Source organism: Calonectris borealis, chromosome 27 (assembly GCF_964195595.1).
Source record: "Calonectris borealis chromosome 27, bCalBor7.hap1.2, whole genome shotgun sequence".
NCBI classification, from domain to species: domain Eukaryota; kingdom Metazoa; phylum Chordata; class Aves; order Procellariiformes; family Procellariidae; genus Calonectris; species Calonectris borealis.
Window position 1 is genome coordinate 6,319,206 of NC_134338.1, and position 14,227 is coordinate 6,333,432.

The following is a 14,227-nucleotide window of genomic DNA, read 5'->3' on the forward strand; positions in this document are numbered from 1 at the left end:
GGTCCGAGAACTTTTCTTTCTTCGGCAGCCGTGGGAGGGAACGCGTGACCTTGGGGCTGAGCTCGGCGAAAGAGCCTTTCCCCAGCTCTGCGGCGAGGGATGAGGTTCGTCCATCCCAAACCGCTCCGTAAGGTGGAAGGAGAGGGGCCCTGGCTGTGCTGGGGGGGGGGGCTGGTGGGAAGCCGTCCGTCCGTCCGTCCGTCCGTCCTACCGCTGCTCCTCTGCGGGTGCTCATAACCCCGGAGCTGACGTCCAACCCACCCATCCTAAAACGTCCAGCCGCATCCCGAGGCCATCCTCCCCCGACAGCCAGCCCCCCCCCCAAAACGGCCGGAGGGATTCCCCGCGGGTCAGGCGGGACCCAGGACACCGGGTGCCCGCAGGCTGGGCCACCCCGAGCTCCTGCGGCCCAGCCTTCCCACCCCGCACAACCAGGCTAATCTCCATGAGGCGGGCGGAAAAGGGGAGATTAAATTAGATTAGATGCAGCCGCCTAATTTTAGCTTCCTCACGTGTTACAGGCGCCCTGGTTCTTCCCTTGCTCTCCTCAAACCCTTCACTCGCCCCGAAGCCACGGGGCCACCAGCCAGGCCAGGAGGAAACCAAACGGGGTTTGGCTGGGAAGTGGTACCTGGTGGCGGGTGCGAGTGATGTGCGGGGGGCACTGGTGGTCGCTGGACCTCTGCTGAGAGGGGACCGGTGGTGATGGTCACCCTCTGCTGGTGATGGTCACACTCTGCTGGTGGTGGCCACCCTCCACTGGTGATTGTCACCCTCCGCTGGTGGTGGCTACCCTCCATTGGTGATGGCCATCCTCCACTGGTGATTGTCACCTTCCACTGGTGTATGGCCATCCTCCACTGGTGGTGGCCATCCTTCACTGGTGATTGTCACCTTCCACTGGTGATGGCCATCCTCCACTGGTGATGGCCATCCTCCAATGGTGGTGGCCATCCTTCACTGGTGATTGTCACCTTCCACTGGTGATGGCCATCCTCCACTGGTGATGGCCATCCTCCAATGGTGGTGGCCATCCTTCACTGGTGATTGTCACCTTCCACTGGTGATGGCCATCCTCCACTGGTGGTGGCCATCCTTCACTGGTGATTGTCACCTTCCACTGGTGATGGCCATCCTCCACTGGTGATGGCCGTCCTCCACTGCTGGTGGCCATCCTCCACTGGTGATGGCCATCCTCCACTGGTGGTGGCCATCCTCCACTGGTGATGGCCGTCCTCCACTGCTGGTGGCCATCCTCCACTGCTGGTGGCCATCCCCAACCTTGGAAGCATGCCCATCCCTGAGCAGCCTCCCCTGCCCAGGAGGATTTTTATAGTGGGAGCCTCAGCGTTGGCAACTCCAGTTTGCCCCATCCACGCCAAGCTTCTGCCGCTGTCCCTCTGCCTCCTGCCGAACTACTGTGGCGTGAGGTTGACGTTTGCTTTCCGCTGCCTGCCCTGACCTCCCTCGTGGCGGCGCCGGCCGTAAGCTCTCGGGTTATCCGGCTGCCAAGGAGTCTGCCAGCTCCATCAAACATCTCCTGATCTGAGGGGACATCGGATCCCCAGTGGGACCAGCCCCAGGATCAGCCCCGCGATGCAATGGGGAGAGGAGACGTCTGAGCCCTTTGCACTTCCATCAGCTGCACCGTCCCCAAAGTCCCAACAAGGTCCCCAAACCCCCAACAAGGTCCCCAAACCCCAGAGGGGATGGCGGAGCTGGCAGAAACCCTGGCAGAATGGCTGGTGTCCCCAAAACCTGCCATGGCCAAATTTAGGGAGAGCTGGGGGGGGGGTCCCCGAGGCTGGCAAGGGCTGTGCCGGGCACCGCGCAAGCCTGGCACACCTCTGAGGTCAAAAGTCCCGGCGAGGACACAGGACCTTGAGTCACGGCGCCCTGGGATGAATAACTCCCGCGTGCGGCACTTTCTCAATCGCAGCGGAAAAGGCGGTTTCTCCTGCGTCCCCCAGGCGCTTTCCCGGCCGTCGGCAGCGGCAGAGCTGGGTCACCGCCACGTCCCGCGGCGTGGGGCGAGCGCACGTCCCCGGTGCCACCGAAGCGGAGCTGGGGCACGAGCGGGGCGAGCGGCAGCGGGCAGGGTGCTGGGAGAGCAGGCAGCAGCAGGCAGGGGAACGCTCGGTGCCGGGGGTTTTTCCCTCGCCTCCTCCGTGGGACCCCCTGTGCTTCCTCCCGGAGTTTTGGGTACGAGCAAGCCCCGGGGGATTTGTAGCCGGTGCTAAGTGTGCGGGTGCCACTTCTATTGCTGAGCCAAAGAGTTGGGATGCTCGGAAGATCCCCTGGTTTTTTCCCCCAGCTACACCAGGCTCCCAGAGCTCTGGGTCTCAGGGGTCCCACCCCGGAGCGTGCCGGCAGGGATAACCCTGCCATCACCCAGGAGCCCCGAAACACCCCTGTGCCACGGCCGCATCCAGCCCAGGCTTGGTGCAGGGTCGGTCCTCGAGCCCTGGCTGGCAGCAGCCGGGAGCACGTGGGAAGTCTCCGGCTCTGCCGGGATGCTGGAGGGAAGGGCCGTGGAGGCGGCAGCAGCCGGAGGTGAAGCAGCGAGGTGAAGGCTCGGGGAAAGCCCAGGGACCGAGCTGGGGTCAAATCCCAAATGCAACCCCCCCCCCCCAAGGGCCTCCGTCAGCTCCAATCCCTGCAAAATCCTTTTGGATTGGAGGAAATAACCCAAAACTCGGCGTCGAGGAGGACCCGGGTGCACGGCTACGGCAGGATCCCACCCTGTAACCCTCGCTGGGCTTGCAGGGAAAGCCATCGTGCAGGCGGGGACCAGCACCCGCGTCCGCGCAGCGAAGCCGCGTGCGGATGGGTGCTCCCCCCCAACCCCCCCTCGGGGTGAGATGCTGGCAAGAGCCGTGGAGGGAGCTGGGCAGCCTCTTAAAACCCAGGTTGGTTTGGGCATCCACCTCCCGCCCCTCCAAAAAGCCCAGCCGAAAGCGGATGGCACTACTGGTGAGCAGGGAAGGATTAAAACCCCACTGACCCCCCCCCCAAATCCGGAGCAATCCCTAACCCCAGCCCGGAGCCTGGCCAGTTCTCCCCGGGATGCAGGAGCAGAGCCGGGCTCTCCCCTGGACCATCGCTCGCCCAAAGCAGCATCTCGCACCTCTCCCTGCAGGGAGGACCACGTCTCAACGCCCCCGCTCATTTATTTTTAATTCAATTCACTCTGCCGGGCAGAAAAACATCCCAAATATTACATCGCGCCTTGCTTCGACATCAGCCCGCCCGGCTCGGGGCCAGAGGTTTGGGAAACAGCTCTCCTACACCCTTCCATGAATTATTTCACCGGCATCCGTCCTGCGATCCCCTGCTACCCACAGTTCCTCCCTTTTCCGACGAGCGGCACTGGGATGAATTGGCCACTCATCCCCTCGCACCGGGGCCATCGCAGCTCCTTAGCCAGGTACAAGAACAAAAAAAAAAAACCCCCAAATCCCAAATCCAGGGAGAAAATCCCCTTACCTGGGTGAAGCCCTTGCTGTCCATCCCGTCTGCCGCGTGCTCGGACGTCATCCTTGGAGCATCCGAGACGGTTTGCTGGGACTGGAACCTTGTGCCCCGCGGCGAGCCGGGAGCGGCAGAGCTTTATCATCTCTGATCCCTGCGGAGGAAGGTCCTGCGCGTCAGCCCCGAGGTCATTGGCTGGGCACTGCGGAGATAAATATGGGATTTTAGCGGCACCGGTGTAATCCCGGAGCCGTGGGATGAGCACGACGGAGCCGTCGGGGATGTGATGCTTTGTGCGCGGTGCTGGTGGCTTTGGGCTCCTCCTGTCCCGCACCGTGCACCATCCCCCGCGGAGCATCCCGCCGTGCCGAACCCCTTTGCATGGCAATAAATAGCGGCCGGATCACGGACCAGCCCACGGGCGACCCCCGCGATGCCCCAACCCCGTTTGGGGGGGGGGGGTGACTTGGCTTATTTGTCGCAGCCCCAATTTCTGTGCGGACAGTTTTACCGAGGAATCCTCTCTCCTTTTTCCTGGGGAGGGAAAATAAAAGGGAGAAATGAATGCTGGGGTGGGATGGATGCGTTTGCAAGGGGGCTGGAAGCTCCAAGCTGGGTCGGGTCCCGGTAACAGCCGTGGAGACGAGGTATCGTGCGCGTGCACGTGTGCGTGTCGCACGTGTGTGTGCACGTGGGGCAGGGCCACCCACATGGCTCTTACCCGGCCAAGCGCTTAATCGGGATCTGCGGGCATCTGGCGCGGCGGCGGCGGCGGCTCCTCCGCTTAGGCAGAGCTTTGGGGGTCCCGGAGCACCCCCAGCAACCCGGACGGGGGGGTAAAAAGAGGGGGGGTGGCCTGGCAGCTTCCCCGGCCCCGTGGCTTCGTGGCTCCGTCCCTCCACGACCGTGGGTACGCGAGTCCCCCCTCCCCGCTGCCGGAGAGGAGCTGCCGAGCAAAGAGTTTTAAGGTTGCTGCGCTTATTAATTCTACCAAACGGAGATTATCTGTCTGGGAGGGCCGGGCAGCACCGGCAATCGGTGCCGGCGTGGTTATCTGGGACGGGCAAGGCAGAAAGTGCCGTCGAGGAGGAGGGGGATGGAGCTGCAGCCCCAGGTTTCCCAGGGGCCGTGACGGGGGCTGGAGAGAAGGAGCAAGGCTCATTTTGGGGGGAAGCAGGCTCCCCGCCAGGGCTCAGGCACCACCTGGATGTGCTGAATGTTAAACCCAGCCTTAAATCTTAGTCCAGCCTCTAAGCTTGGCACCTTCCCTTTGCAAGGTGCTGCGCTGGCTGGGGAGAGCGAGGCAGAACTGAGCCCCAGGCCCCTGTCCTCATCCCCATCCCTGTCCCTGTCCCTGTCCCCAGCCCTGTCCTCATCCCCATCCTCATCCCCAGCCCTGTCCCTGTTCCTGTCCCCAGCCCTGTCCTCATCCCCATCCCCATCCCTGTCCCTGTTCCTGTCCCCAGCCCTGTCCTCATCCCCATCCCCATCCCTGGCCCTGGCCCTGTCTCCATCCCCATCCCTGTCCCCATCCTCATCTCTGTCGTGGTCCCTGTCCCGATCCTGTCCCCATCCCATCCCTGTCCCCCCATTCCCATCCTCATCTCTGTCATGGTCCCTGTCCCCATCCCTGTCCCCATCCCTGTCTTGGTCCCTGTCCCCATTTCATCCCCATCCCATCCCCGTCCCCGTCCCCATCCCCATCCCTGTCCCCATCCCGGTCCCTGTCTCTATCCCATCCCTGTCCCCATCCCTGTCCCATCCCCATCCTTTTCCTGGTCCCTGTCCCCATCCCATACCTGGCCCCATCCTGGTTCCTGTCCCCATCCCCAGGGCACGTGGCCGATGGTGACAGCCCAGCACTAATCCAGACCCGGGTCGGTGACAGCCCAGCACTAATCCAGACCCGGGTCGGTGACAGCCCAGCACTAATCCAGACCCCAGGACGGTGACAGCCCAGCACTAATCCAGCCCCGGGTCGGTGACAGCCCAGCACTAATCCAGACCCCAGGACGGTGACAGCCCAGCACTAATCCAGACCCCGGGACGGTGACAGCCCAGCACTAATCCAGACCCCGGGTCGGTGACAGCCCAGCACTCATCCAGACCCTGGGACGGTGACAGCCCAGCACTAATCCAGACCCTGGGACAGTGACAGCCCAGCACTAATCCAGACCCCGGGACGGTGACAGCCCAGCACTAATCCAGACCCCGGGACGGTGACAGCCCAGCACTAATCCAGACCCCAGGACGGTGACAGCCCAGCACTCATCCAGCCCCGGGACGGTGACAGCCCAGCACTAATCCAGACCCCGGGTCGGTGACAGCCCAGCACTAATCCAGACCCCAGGACGGTGACAGCCCAGCACTAATCCAGACCCCGGGTCGGTGACAGCCCAGCACTAATCCAGCCCCAGGACGGTGACAGCCCAGCACTAATCCAGACCCCGGGACGGTGACAGCCCAGCACTAATCCAGACCCTGGGACGGTGACAGCCCAGCACTAATCCGGACCCTGGGACGGTGACAGCCCAGCACTCATCCAGACCCCGGGACGGTGACAGCCCAGCACTAATCCAGCCCCGGGTCGGTGACAGCCCAGCACTAATCCAGACCCCGGGTCGGTGACAGCCCAGCACTAATCCAGCCCCAGGACGGTGACAGCCCAGCACTAATCCAGACCCCGGGACGGTGACAGCCCAGCACTAATCCAGCCCCAGGACGGTGACAGCCCAGCACTAATCCAGACCCCGGGACGGTGACAGCCCAGCACTAATCCAGCCCCGGGTCGGTGACAGCCCAGCACTAATCCAGACCCCGGGACGGTGACAGCCCAGCACTAATCCAGCCCCAGGACGGTGACAGCCCAGCACTAATCCAGACCCCGGGACGGTGACAGCCCAGCACTAATCCAGCCCCAGGACGGTGACAGCCCAGCACTCATCCAGACCCTGGGACGGTGACAGCCCAGCACTAATCCAGCCCCAGGACGGTGACAGCCCAGCACTCATCCAGACCCCGGGACGGTGACAGCCCAGCACTAATCCAGCCCCGGGTCGGTGACAGCCCAGCACTCATCGAGACCCCGGGACGGTGACAGCCCAGCACTAATCCAGCCCCAGGACAGTGACAGCCCAGCACTAATCCAGACCCCGGGTCGGTGACAGCCCAGCACTAATCCAGACCCTGGGACGGTGACAGCCCAGCACTAATCCAGCCCCAGGACGGTGACAGCCCAGCACTAATCCAGCCCCGGGTCGGTGACAGCCCAGCACTAATCCAGACCCCGGGTCGGTGACAGCCCAGCACTAATCCAGCCCCGGGTCGGTGACAGCCCAGCACTAATCCAGCCCCAGGACGGTGACAGCCCAGCACTCATCCAGACCCGGGACGGTGACAGCCCAGCACTAATCCAGACCCCGGGTCGGTGACAGCCCAGCACTAATCCAGCCCCAGGACGGTGACAGCCCAGCACTAATCCAGCCCCAGGACGGTGACAGCCCAGCACTAATCCAGCCCCAGGACGGTGACAGCCCAGCACTAATCCAGACCCCGGGACGGTGACAGCCCAGCACTAATCCAGCCCCAGGACGGTGACAGTCCAGCACTAATCCAGCCCCGGGTCGGTGACAGCCCAGCACTAATCCAGACCCTGGGACGGTGACAGCCCAGCACTAATCCAGACCCCGGGACGGTGACAGCCCAGCACTAATCCAGCCCCGGGTCGGTGACAGCCCAGCACTCATCCAGCCCCGGGTCGGTGACAGCCCAGCACTCATCCAGCCCCAGGACGGTGACAGCCCAGCACTCATCCAGCCCCAGGACGGTGACAGCCCAGCACTAATCCAGACCCCGGGACGGTGACAGCCCAGCACTAATCCAGCCCCAGGACGGTGACAGCCCAGCACTAATCCAGACCCCGGGACGGGGGCGGGGGGCTGGCGGCAGCCAGAACCCCGACCCCCCGGCGCTCACAGCCACACCGGCTGCGATGGCAGCCGTGCCACGAGCCACTCCCCCCGGCAGCCACCGGCCACGGCAACACCTTCGACTGATGGAAACTTCTTTTATCTCTAAAAATTCCTCTGCGCTTGGACAGGGAGAACTCCGGCGGCTCCAGGCTGGGATCCTCCGGCCGCCGGCTTTTACAAAAAGGCTTCTTCAAGCCGGGAAGGACAGAGCCACCTTTGTTCCGTACCCGCTCCTATTGCTGCCGGCGTGGAGGAAACGTCACCGAGCCCTCGGCACCGGCGGCTTTACAATCCACCTCCTGGCACGTCCGCGCTGGGAATCTCCAGGAATGGGAAAAGAAAATCAACTGTGAACATTTCACGGATGTGCCAGGACGGGAGTGGGGCTGGGGTGGCCCGGCCCCGTCCCCAGTCCCAGCAGGACTTGAATTATTCTTTTTATTTAACCAAGCCGGGATTGTTTCATCTCCCACCGTAATAAAGGTCGGGTCGATGCCAAGCGATGCTGGACCCATCGCCCTGCCGAAATCCTCGTCGCGGCGGGTGCCAGCCGATAAACCCCGTTAGCGTCCCTCCTGACCCGCGGATAATTCGGCACGTGGCGGGGGCGAGACCTGCCCTTTCCCACCGTGGGACCCCCTAGGGTCCTCGGGGGGCGGGGGGGCTGGGGACCGTCCCCACCTCCCCAGCGCCGCCCCTCCTGCTTTTCATTAAACCTCTTTTTGGAAAGAGGCGATGGAGGAGCGGCCGGTCGGGACGCGGGCAGGACGGCGATGCCCCCCTCCGACCCCCCGGGATGCCCCCCCTCAGCCCCCCGGGCATCGTGCCGGGAACCCACCCGGCTGCAACTCCCGCAACATCACCACCACGGCTGGGTGCGAAAGCAGCCTCCGGACTTTCCCTCACAAATACGCCTTCAAATTTCCTGCTCAAACAGCCGGGTGAGCCGGGAAACCTCGGCCGAGACGGAAAACCTCGGCCGAGACGGAAAACCTCGGCCGAGACGGAGCTCTCTGCCTCTTGCCGGAGCACGGTGATGTTTTGCTCAGACGAGGCGTTCAAGGAGACGCAGCTATGGATATCGCCGGCAGCGTTGGTGGCAGCCAAAGAGATGATTTTATGACTTTCATAGCAGGATAAAAGCTTTTAAGGAGGCCTCACCGGCCGTACGGCCACCTGCGCTCCCCCGTTGCCCACACCAGCGGCCGCGAGCCCCGTCCCCGGGCACCCAGTACCCGCTGGAAGCGGGACGGGTGGTCCTGATGCCAAGCCAGGCTCGGCCCCTGGCGAGCTCGGGGACGAGGATTTGCCAATTCGGCAGCAGCTCCATGAGGAACCCCAGCTGCAAACGATGCCACGAATTCCTGGGTGCAGCTGCCCGGCAGAGCGGGCATCTCGGGACACGTTTGACAGCAAGAGGAGGAGGAGGGAGAGGTGGAAACGCCGACCGCAGCTCCCGCATCCTCTGCCGCGGCTGGCGGCGATGCCACCGCTCAATAAAGCACCTCAAAGCGTTTTATTAAAGCGTTAAATTAAAGCGCTCCCCACCCGTGGCCAGGATCCAGCCCATCACGGGCGCTCACGGGCAGCTGGGAGTCGGCACGAGGCCGGTGGCTCCGGCAGGGACCGGCCACCTCCGAGACGTTTGGGACCGCGCCAAGAAAGATTGGGTTTAATCGCATGTCAGCAGCTGCCCCGCGCCGGGATCCGGCTGCGCCGCAGCCCTGGCACCAGCCCTTTTCCCTGACCTTCCCGGCACCGACCCGGCTGTGGTAATTAGAAACCGCCTGGTAATTTTTCCAGTCTCATGATAACGGCAAATGTCAGATCCCAACCGGAGCGTCGGCATTGCCGGCCGGGCGGGATGGGGCGAAGCCGATGGGATGTGGTCACCCAGCTTCAAAGGAGCATCCCTAGGGATGGCAGTCGGTGCCGGGGCTTTGGGATCAAAGCCCGGCTCTTGCTCCGGCCATGCTCAGAGTTGGGAAAAATGCAAGGGATAACTGGGCACGTCTGAGCCTGAACGGTTGGAAAACAGCCTCGGCCCGAAGCGTTCCCAACGGACAAACCGCCCCCGGGCTGCTGTTTTCCAGGAATTCAGCCCCGGATGCTTCCCAAGCTCCCATCCCTGCCGGGAGCTGTGCAGAGGGTGCTTGGCCTGGAGCAAAGCGGGCTGCGACCCCGGCGGGAGGGAAATTGGGGTGAATCCCCCAAAACTCAGAAATCCTGGGGATGCCCTCAGGCCAGGTTCGGGCGACTCGAGCCGTTATCCGAACCCGCCGGAGAGGCTTCGCTGCTGGAGGAGCTCGGCCCTTTCCCCCCCGGCTTTTCACTTCTGCTCTCGGCTGGCTCGCGCCGGCTCCACGAGGCCGCTGCTATTTTTAGGGGGCCATGTCCCGGGCCGGCAGAAGCAGAAAATAGAGGGGGGGAAGAAAAATTCCTGACTGGCTTTGCAGCATCCTCACCCACCGGAGATGCTCCCCTGCGCTTGCTGCAAGCAGGGGCTGATAACTCTGAGCCCTAATAACTGCGACGCTTAATAACCCTGACCCCTAATAACCATGGTCCCCAATAACTCTGACCCCTAATAACTGTGACCTCTAATAACCACGACCCCTAAAAACCATGGTCCCTAATAACAGTGACCCCAAATAACTGTGACCCTTAGAAAACATGGTCCCTAATAACCCTGACCCCTAATAACCACGTCCCCTAATAACCCTGACCCCTAATAACCACGTCCCCTAATAACCCTGACGCCTAATAATTTTGCCCCCCCCCCCAGCTCTGCTCGCTTCCCTTCGGGGCGAGACTCCTACAAATCCCCTTTGCACAAGCAACCCCCAAATCCCTCCGTCGCCCACCCCCCCACGCCGCTCCCCCCCGATTCCCATTTTTCCCTCGATTTTTAATCCAAACCGGGGCAATTTTCCCAGCTATGAAACAAGGGGAAAGGAGCAAACGGCGGCTGCCGGGGGGCGGGGGATTTCGGCAGCCCTCGTTCCCCCTCGGATGCTTCCACCTCCGACTAAAAGTGAGCAGGCGTGCACAGATCTTTTTTTGGGGGTGGCTTTAAACCCACCCGCCCTCGGATTAATTTGGAAGATCTGCTGCCCCCCCCCGATCGGGACAGTAATAATGGGATTATCCAGATCCGGCTGCGGGATAGGGAAGCTCATTACGGAGCATTAAAGAGGAGAAAATTGGGTTTTCTGAGGTTCTATTAAAAGCTCGTTTGCCTTCCAGGCGTCTCCGAGGCTCGTTTTGGGGCTCATTTGGGGATTTCTTTGCAATTTGCTCCTCCAGCCTCGCTCTCCCTCCGGGTGAAAAATGGCAGGACCCCGGTGCAGCCCGGGGGTGGTTTTCAGCCCCCCCCCAAGTGCTTTCAGGTTTGGGGAAACTGAGGCACGGCGGCCACAGCCCTGCACGGGGGAGCACATCCATCTTCCCCGCACTGACCCCTGGCACCTGCTCCCCAAACCACCCTGGGAAAAGCGGGGCGAGCCGCCTAGGGGGGGCTTTTCTCCCCAAAAACACCGGAGGGGAGCACGCAGGGAGGCCGAGCGGCGTTTCGGGAGGGGGAAAGTCATCCCAGGGATGGGACTGGGATGAGGTTCCCCCCCGGGGTGACGAGGCGGCCGCCAGCCTCAATTTTTGGTGGGCAAAAGGGAAATTTTCCCCTTTTTCCGGCAGCCCTGAGGTTTCCAGCGTCGCAGGGACTAACACTGCCATCTACCGAAACGGCCCTCGCCGTTATTAAACTCCTCATATTTTTATTTTCCCCACCCCAAAAGAGCTTCCCACGTTTTTAGGGACGCACGAAGCCTCCCAAACCCTTCTTTCTCCCTGCGGGGCAATGCTGGTTGCCCATCCCCGGGGCGTCAGGCCTCATCCCCCACTGAGGGTCCGCCTCGTGCTCCTGGGGGTGTTTTCGGGTCCTTTTTCGGGTCAAGGCTTTGTGGCTACCGGCTTTGGGGGCTCGGGCCATGCCTCAGTTTCCCTACTCAGCGGCCAAACCCTGCACCCGCCCCGCTCGTTAACCCGGGCTGGGCCCCACCTGCAGCTCGTTGGGTTCCCGGGGTATTTAAGGACCTTTTTTAAGTGTTTTCCTTCTTTTTGGGAGGCAGCGCAGTGGGGTGAGGTTGGGGTGCAGGATTTGTCCCTTCCCCAGGTATGGGGGAGGCCAGCGGAGCTGGGGGGCGGCCGGCGGGGGTCCTGCTGCCCACCCCAGCCCCCGAGGTGCTGGAGAGGGTGCTGAGCCAGCGGTACGGCCCCCTGCCCCGCGCCGCCGCCATCGCCCGTCTGCGCAAGCAGCCGGCCGGGGGCTACCAGCCGGCCGGGGACCTGGCGGAGATGCTGGAGCGACGGCAGGCGGCCAACGCCAAGGAGCGCGAGAGGGTGAGGGGACCCCCCCAAAACCCCTCTGCATGCCCCCTCCCCCCCAAAAACCATGGAGCTGGCTGCAAATCCCAGGGGGCTGGAAGCGATGTCCCGTGGTGGTGGCACCCAGGGCCACCCCAGGGTGGCTCTAGGTGGGGGACGTCCAGCAGCATCACCCCGAGGGTGCTTGGGGGGGGGGGGTGTCTTTGCATCTGCATTTGGGGGGCCCCGGTTTAATCCTAAGAGGGTCCGGTTTAATCTTGAGGGGATACAGTTTAATCCTAGGAAGGTCCGGTTTAATCTTGGGGAGCCCCGGTTTAATCCTAGGAGGGCCCCAGTTTAATCCTGGGAAGGCCCAGTTTAATCCTAGGAGGGTCCAGTTTAATCCTGGGGAGGCCCAGTTTAATCCTAGGAGGGTCCAGTTTAATCCTGGAGACCCAGTTTAATCCTAGGAAGGTCCAATTTAATCTTGGGGAGCCCTGGTTTAATCCTTGGAGTGTCCCAGTGTGATCCTAGGAGGGTCTGGTTTAATCCTGGGGGGCCCCAGTTTAATTCTAGGAAGGTCCAGTTGAATCCTGGGGATCCAGTTTTATCCTAGGAGGGTCCAATTTAATCTTGGGGGGGCCCTGGTTTAATCCTAGGAGGGTCTGGTTTAATCTTGGGGAGCCCTGGTTTAATCTTGAGGGGATCCAGTTTAATCCTAGGAGGGCCCCAGTTTTATCTTGGGGGTATCCAGTTTAAGCCTGGGGGGGGTCTGGTTTAAGCCTGGGGGGGTCCAGTTTAATCCTAGGGACCCAGTTTAATCCTAGGAGTGGCTGGTTTAATCTTGAGGGGATCCAGTTTAATCCTAGGAGTGTCTGGTTTAATCCAAGGGGTCCCCAGTGTAATCTTGGGGGTATCCAGTTTAAGCCTGGGGAAATCCTGGTTTAAGCCTGGGGACCCAGTTTAATCCTAGGAGCATCTAGTTTAATCTTGGGGGGGGACCTGGTTTAATCCTAGGAGGGTCTGGTTTAATCCTAGGAGAGTCCGGTTTGATCCTAGGAGGGTCCCAGCTTAATCTTGGGAGGGATTGAGTTTAATCCTTGGGGGGGGGCCCCGGTTTAATCCTGAAGACCCAGTTTAATCTTGGAAAGACCCAGTTTAACGCTAGGGAGGCCCGGTTTAATCCTGGGGTCCCCTCGCCGTGGATCCCCGTGGGGTGTGACCCCGTTTCTTTCCTCCCGGCAGATTAAGAACCTGAACAGCGGCTTCTCGAGGCTGAAGACCATCGTCCCCCTCATCCCCCGCGACCGCAAGCCCAGCAAAGTCGACACCCTGAAAGCCGCCGCCGAGTACATCCGCCTGCTGCGCCTGGTTTTGGAAGAGACGGGGGGCTTCGAGGTACTGGGGTGGGGGGGGGATCACCCCAAAACAGAACACCTGGGAGGGTTTGGGGGGGCTGATGCCATTTTTCAGGTGGTAATGAATTGAAAAATGAAAAAGAAGAAATTATTCTGGTGTTTCTCAGCTGAGGGTTGCGGGGGGGCGGAATCTCAATTTTGGTGGGTTTTTAATTCCCCTTTACCTTTTCTCCCGCTTTTCCCAGCGGCAGGACACCCATGCGGAGCAGGAGCTGGGTGACAGCGGGCGGGTGCCCCCCCGGGGGATCCCCGGGACCTGGCCTGGCAGTGCCCCCCCCTGCCCGTGGGGTCCCCCCGGCCTGCCCCCCTGCCCGGGGCCGCTGCAGGAGAGTGGGGGGCTGGTGAGTTGGGGGTCACCCCAGCCGGGGGGGGGGGGGGACACGGACACCCTGGGGGTGGGTGGGGGCACCCGTGGGCCTTGGGGTTTTGGGGAGCCTCTGGTTTATATCGACAGAAACCGGAGGTTGCTTCAAATCAGCTTTTTCTCCCCAAAAATATTCTAAAAGAGCAAAAAATCTTTTTTTTTTTTTTTTTAAGGTTTTTCCTGCTGATCCCTGAGAAACCGGGGTGCCCCGCGGGGGACCCGGCGCGAGGCCAAGTTCGATGCTTGAGCACCTAAGTTTTGGGGCCGTGGCCCCAAAAATCCTGGGGGACCCCGGTTTAATCCTAGGAGGGTCCAGTTTAATCCTGGGGGACCCCGGTTTAATCCTAGGAGGGTCCAGTTTAATCCTGGGTACCCCGGTTTAATCCTAGGAGGGTCCAGTTTAATCCTGGGGAGCCCCGGTTTAACCCTAGGAGGGTCTGAGTTTAATCCTGGGGGACCCTGGTTTAATCCTAGGAGGGTCCAGTTTAATCTTGGGGAGCCCCGGTTTAACCCTAGGAGGGTCTGAGTTTAATCCTGGGGGACCCTGGTTTAATCCTAGGAGGGTCCAGTTTAATCTTGGGGAGCCCCGGTTTAACCCTAGGAGGGTCCGAGTTTAATCCTGGGGGACCCTGGTTTAATCC

General features: G+C 61.8%; 1 protein-coding gene across 1 annotated transcript; it reads left to right on the top strand.

The window, feature by feature from the left end:
- The first annotated feature begins 11,539 nt into the window (after positions 1–11,539).
- FIGLA (folliculogenesis specific bHLH transcription factor) lies at positions 11,540–13,725 on the top strand. The gene is made up of 3 exons (XM_075174639.1): positions 11,540–11,840; positions 13,050–13,202; positions 13,408–13,725. Exons 1-3 carry the CDS (start codon positions 11,616–11,618, stop codon positions 13,723–13,725), a joined length of 696 nt encoding a protein of 231 aa, XP_075030740.1. The 5' UTR covers positions 11,540–11,615.
- The last annotated feature ends 502 nt before the right edge of the window (positions 13,726–14,227 follow it).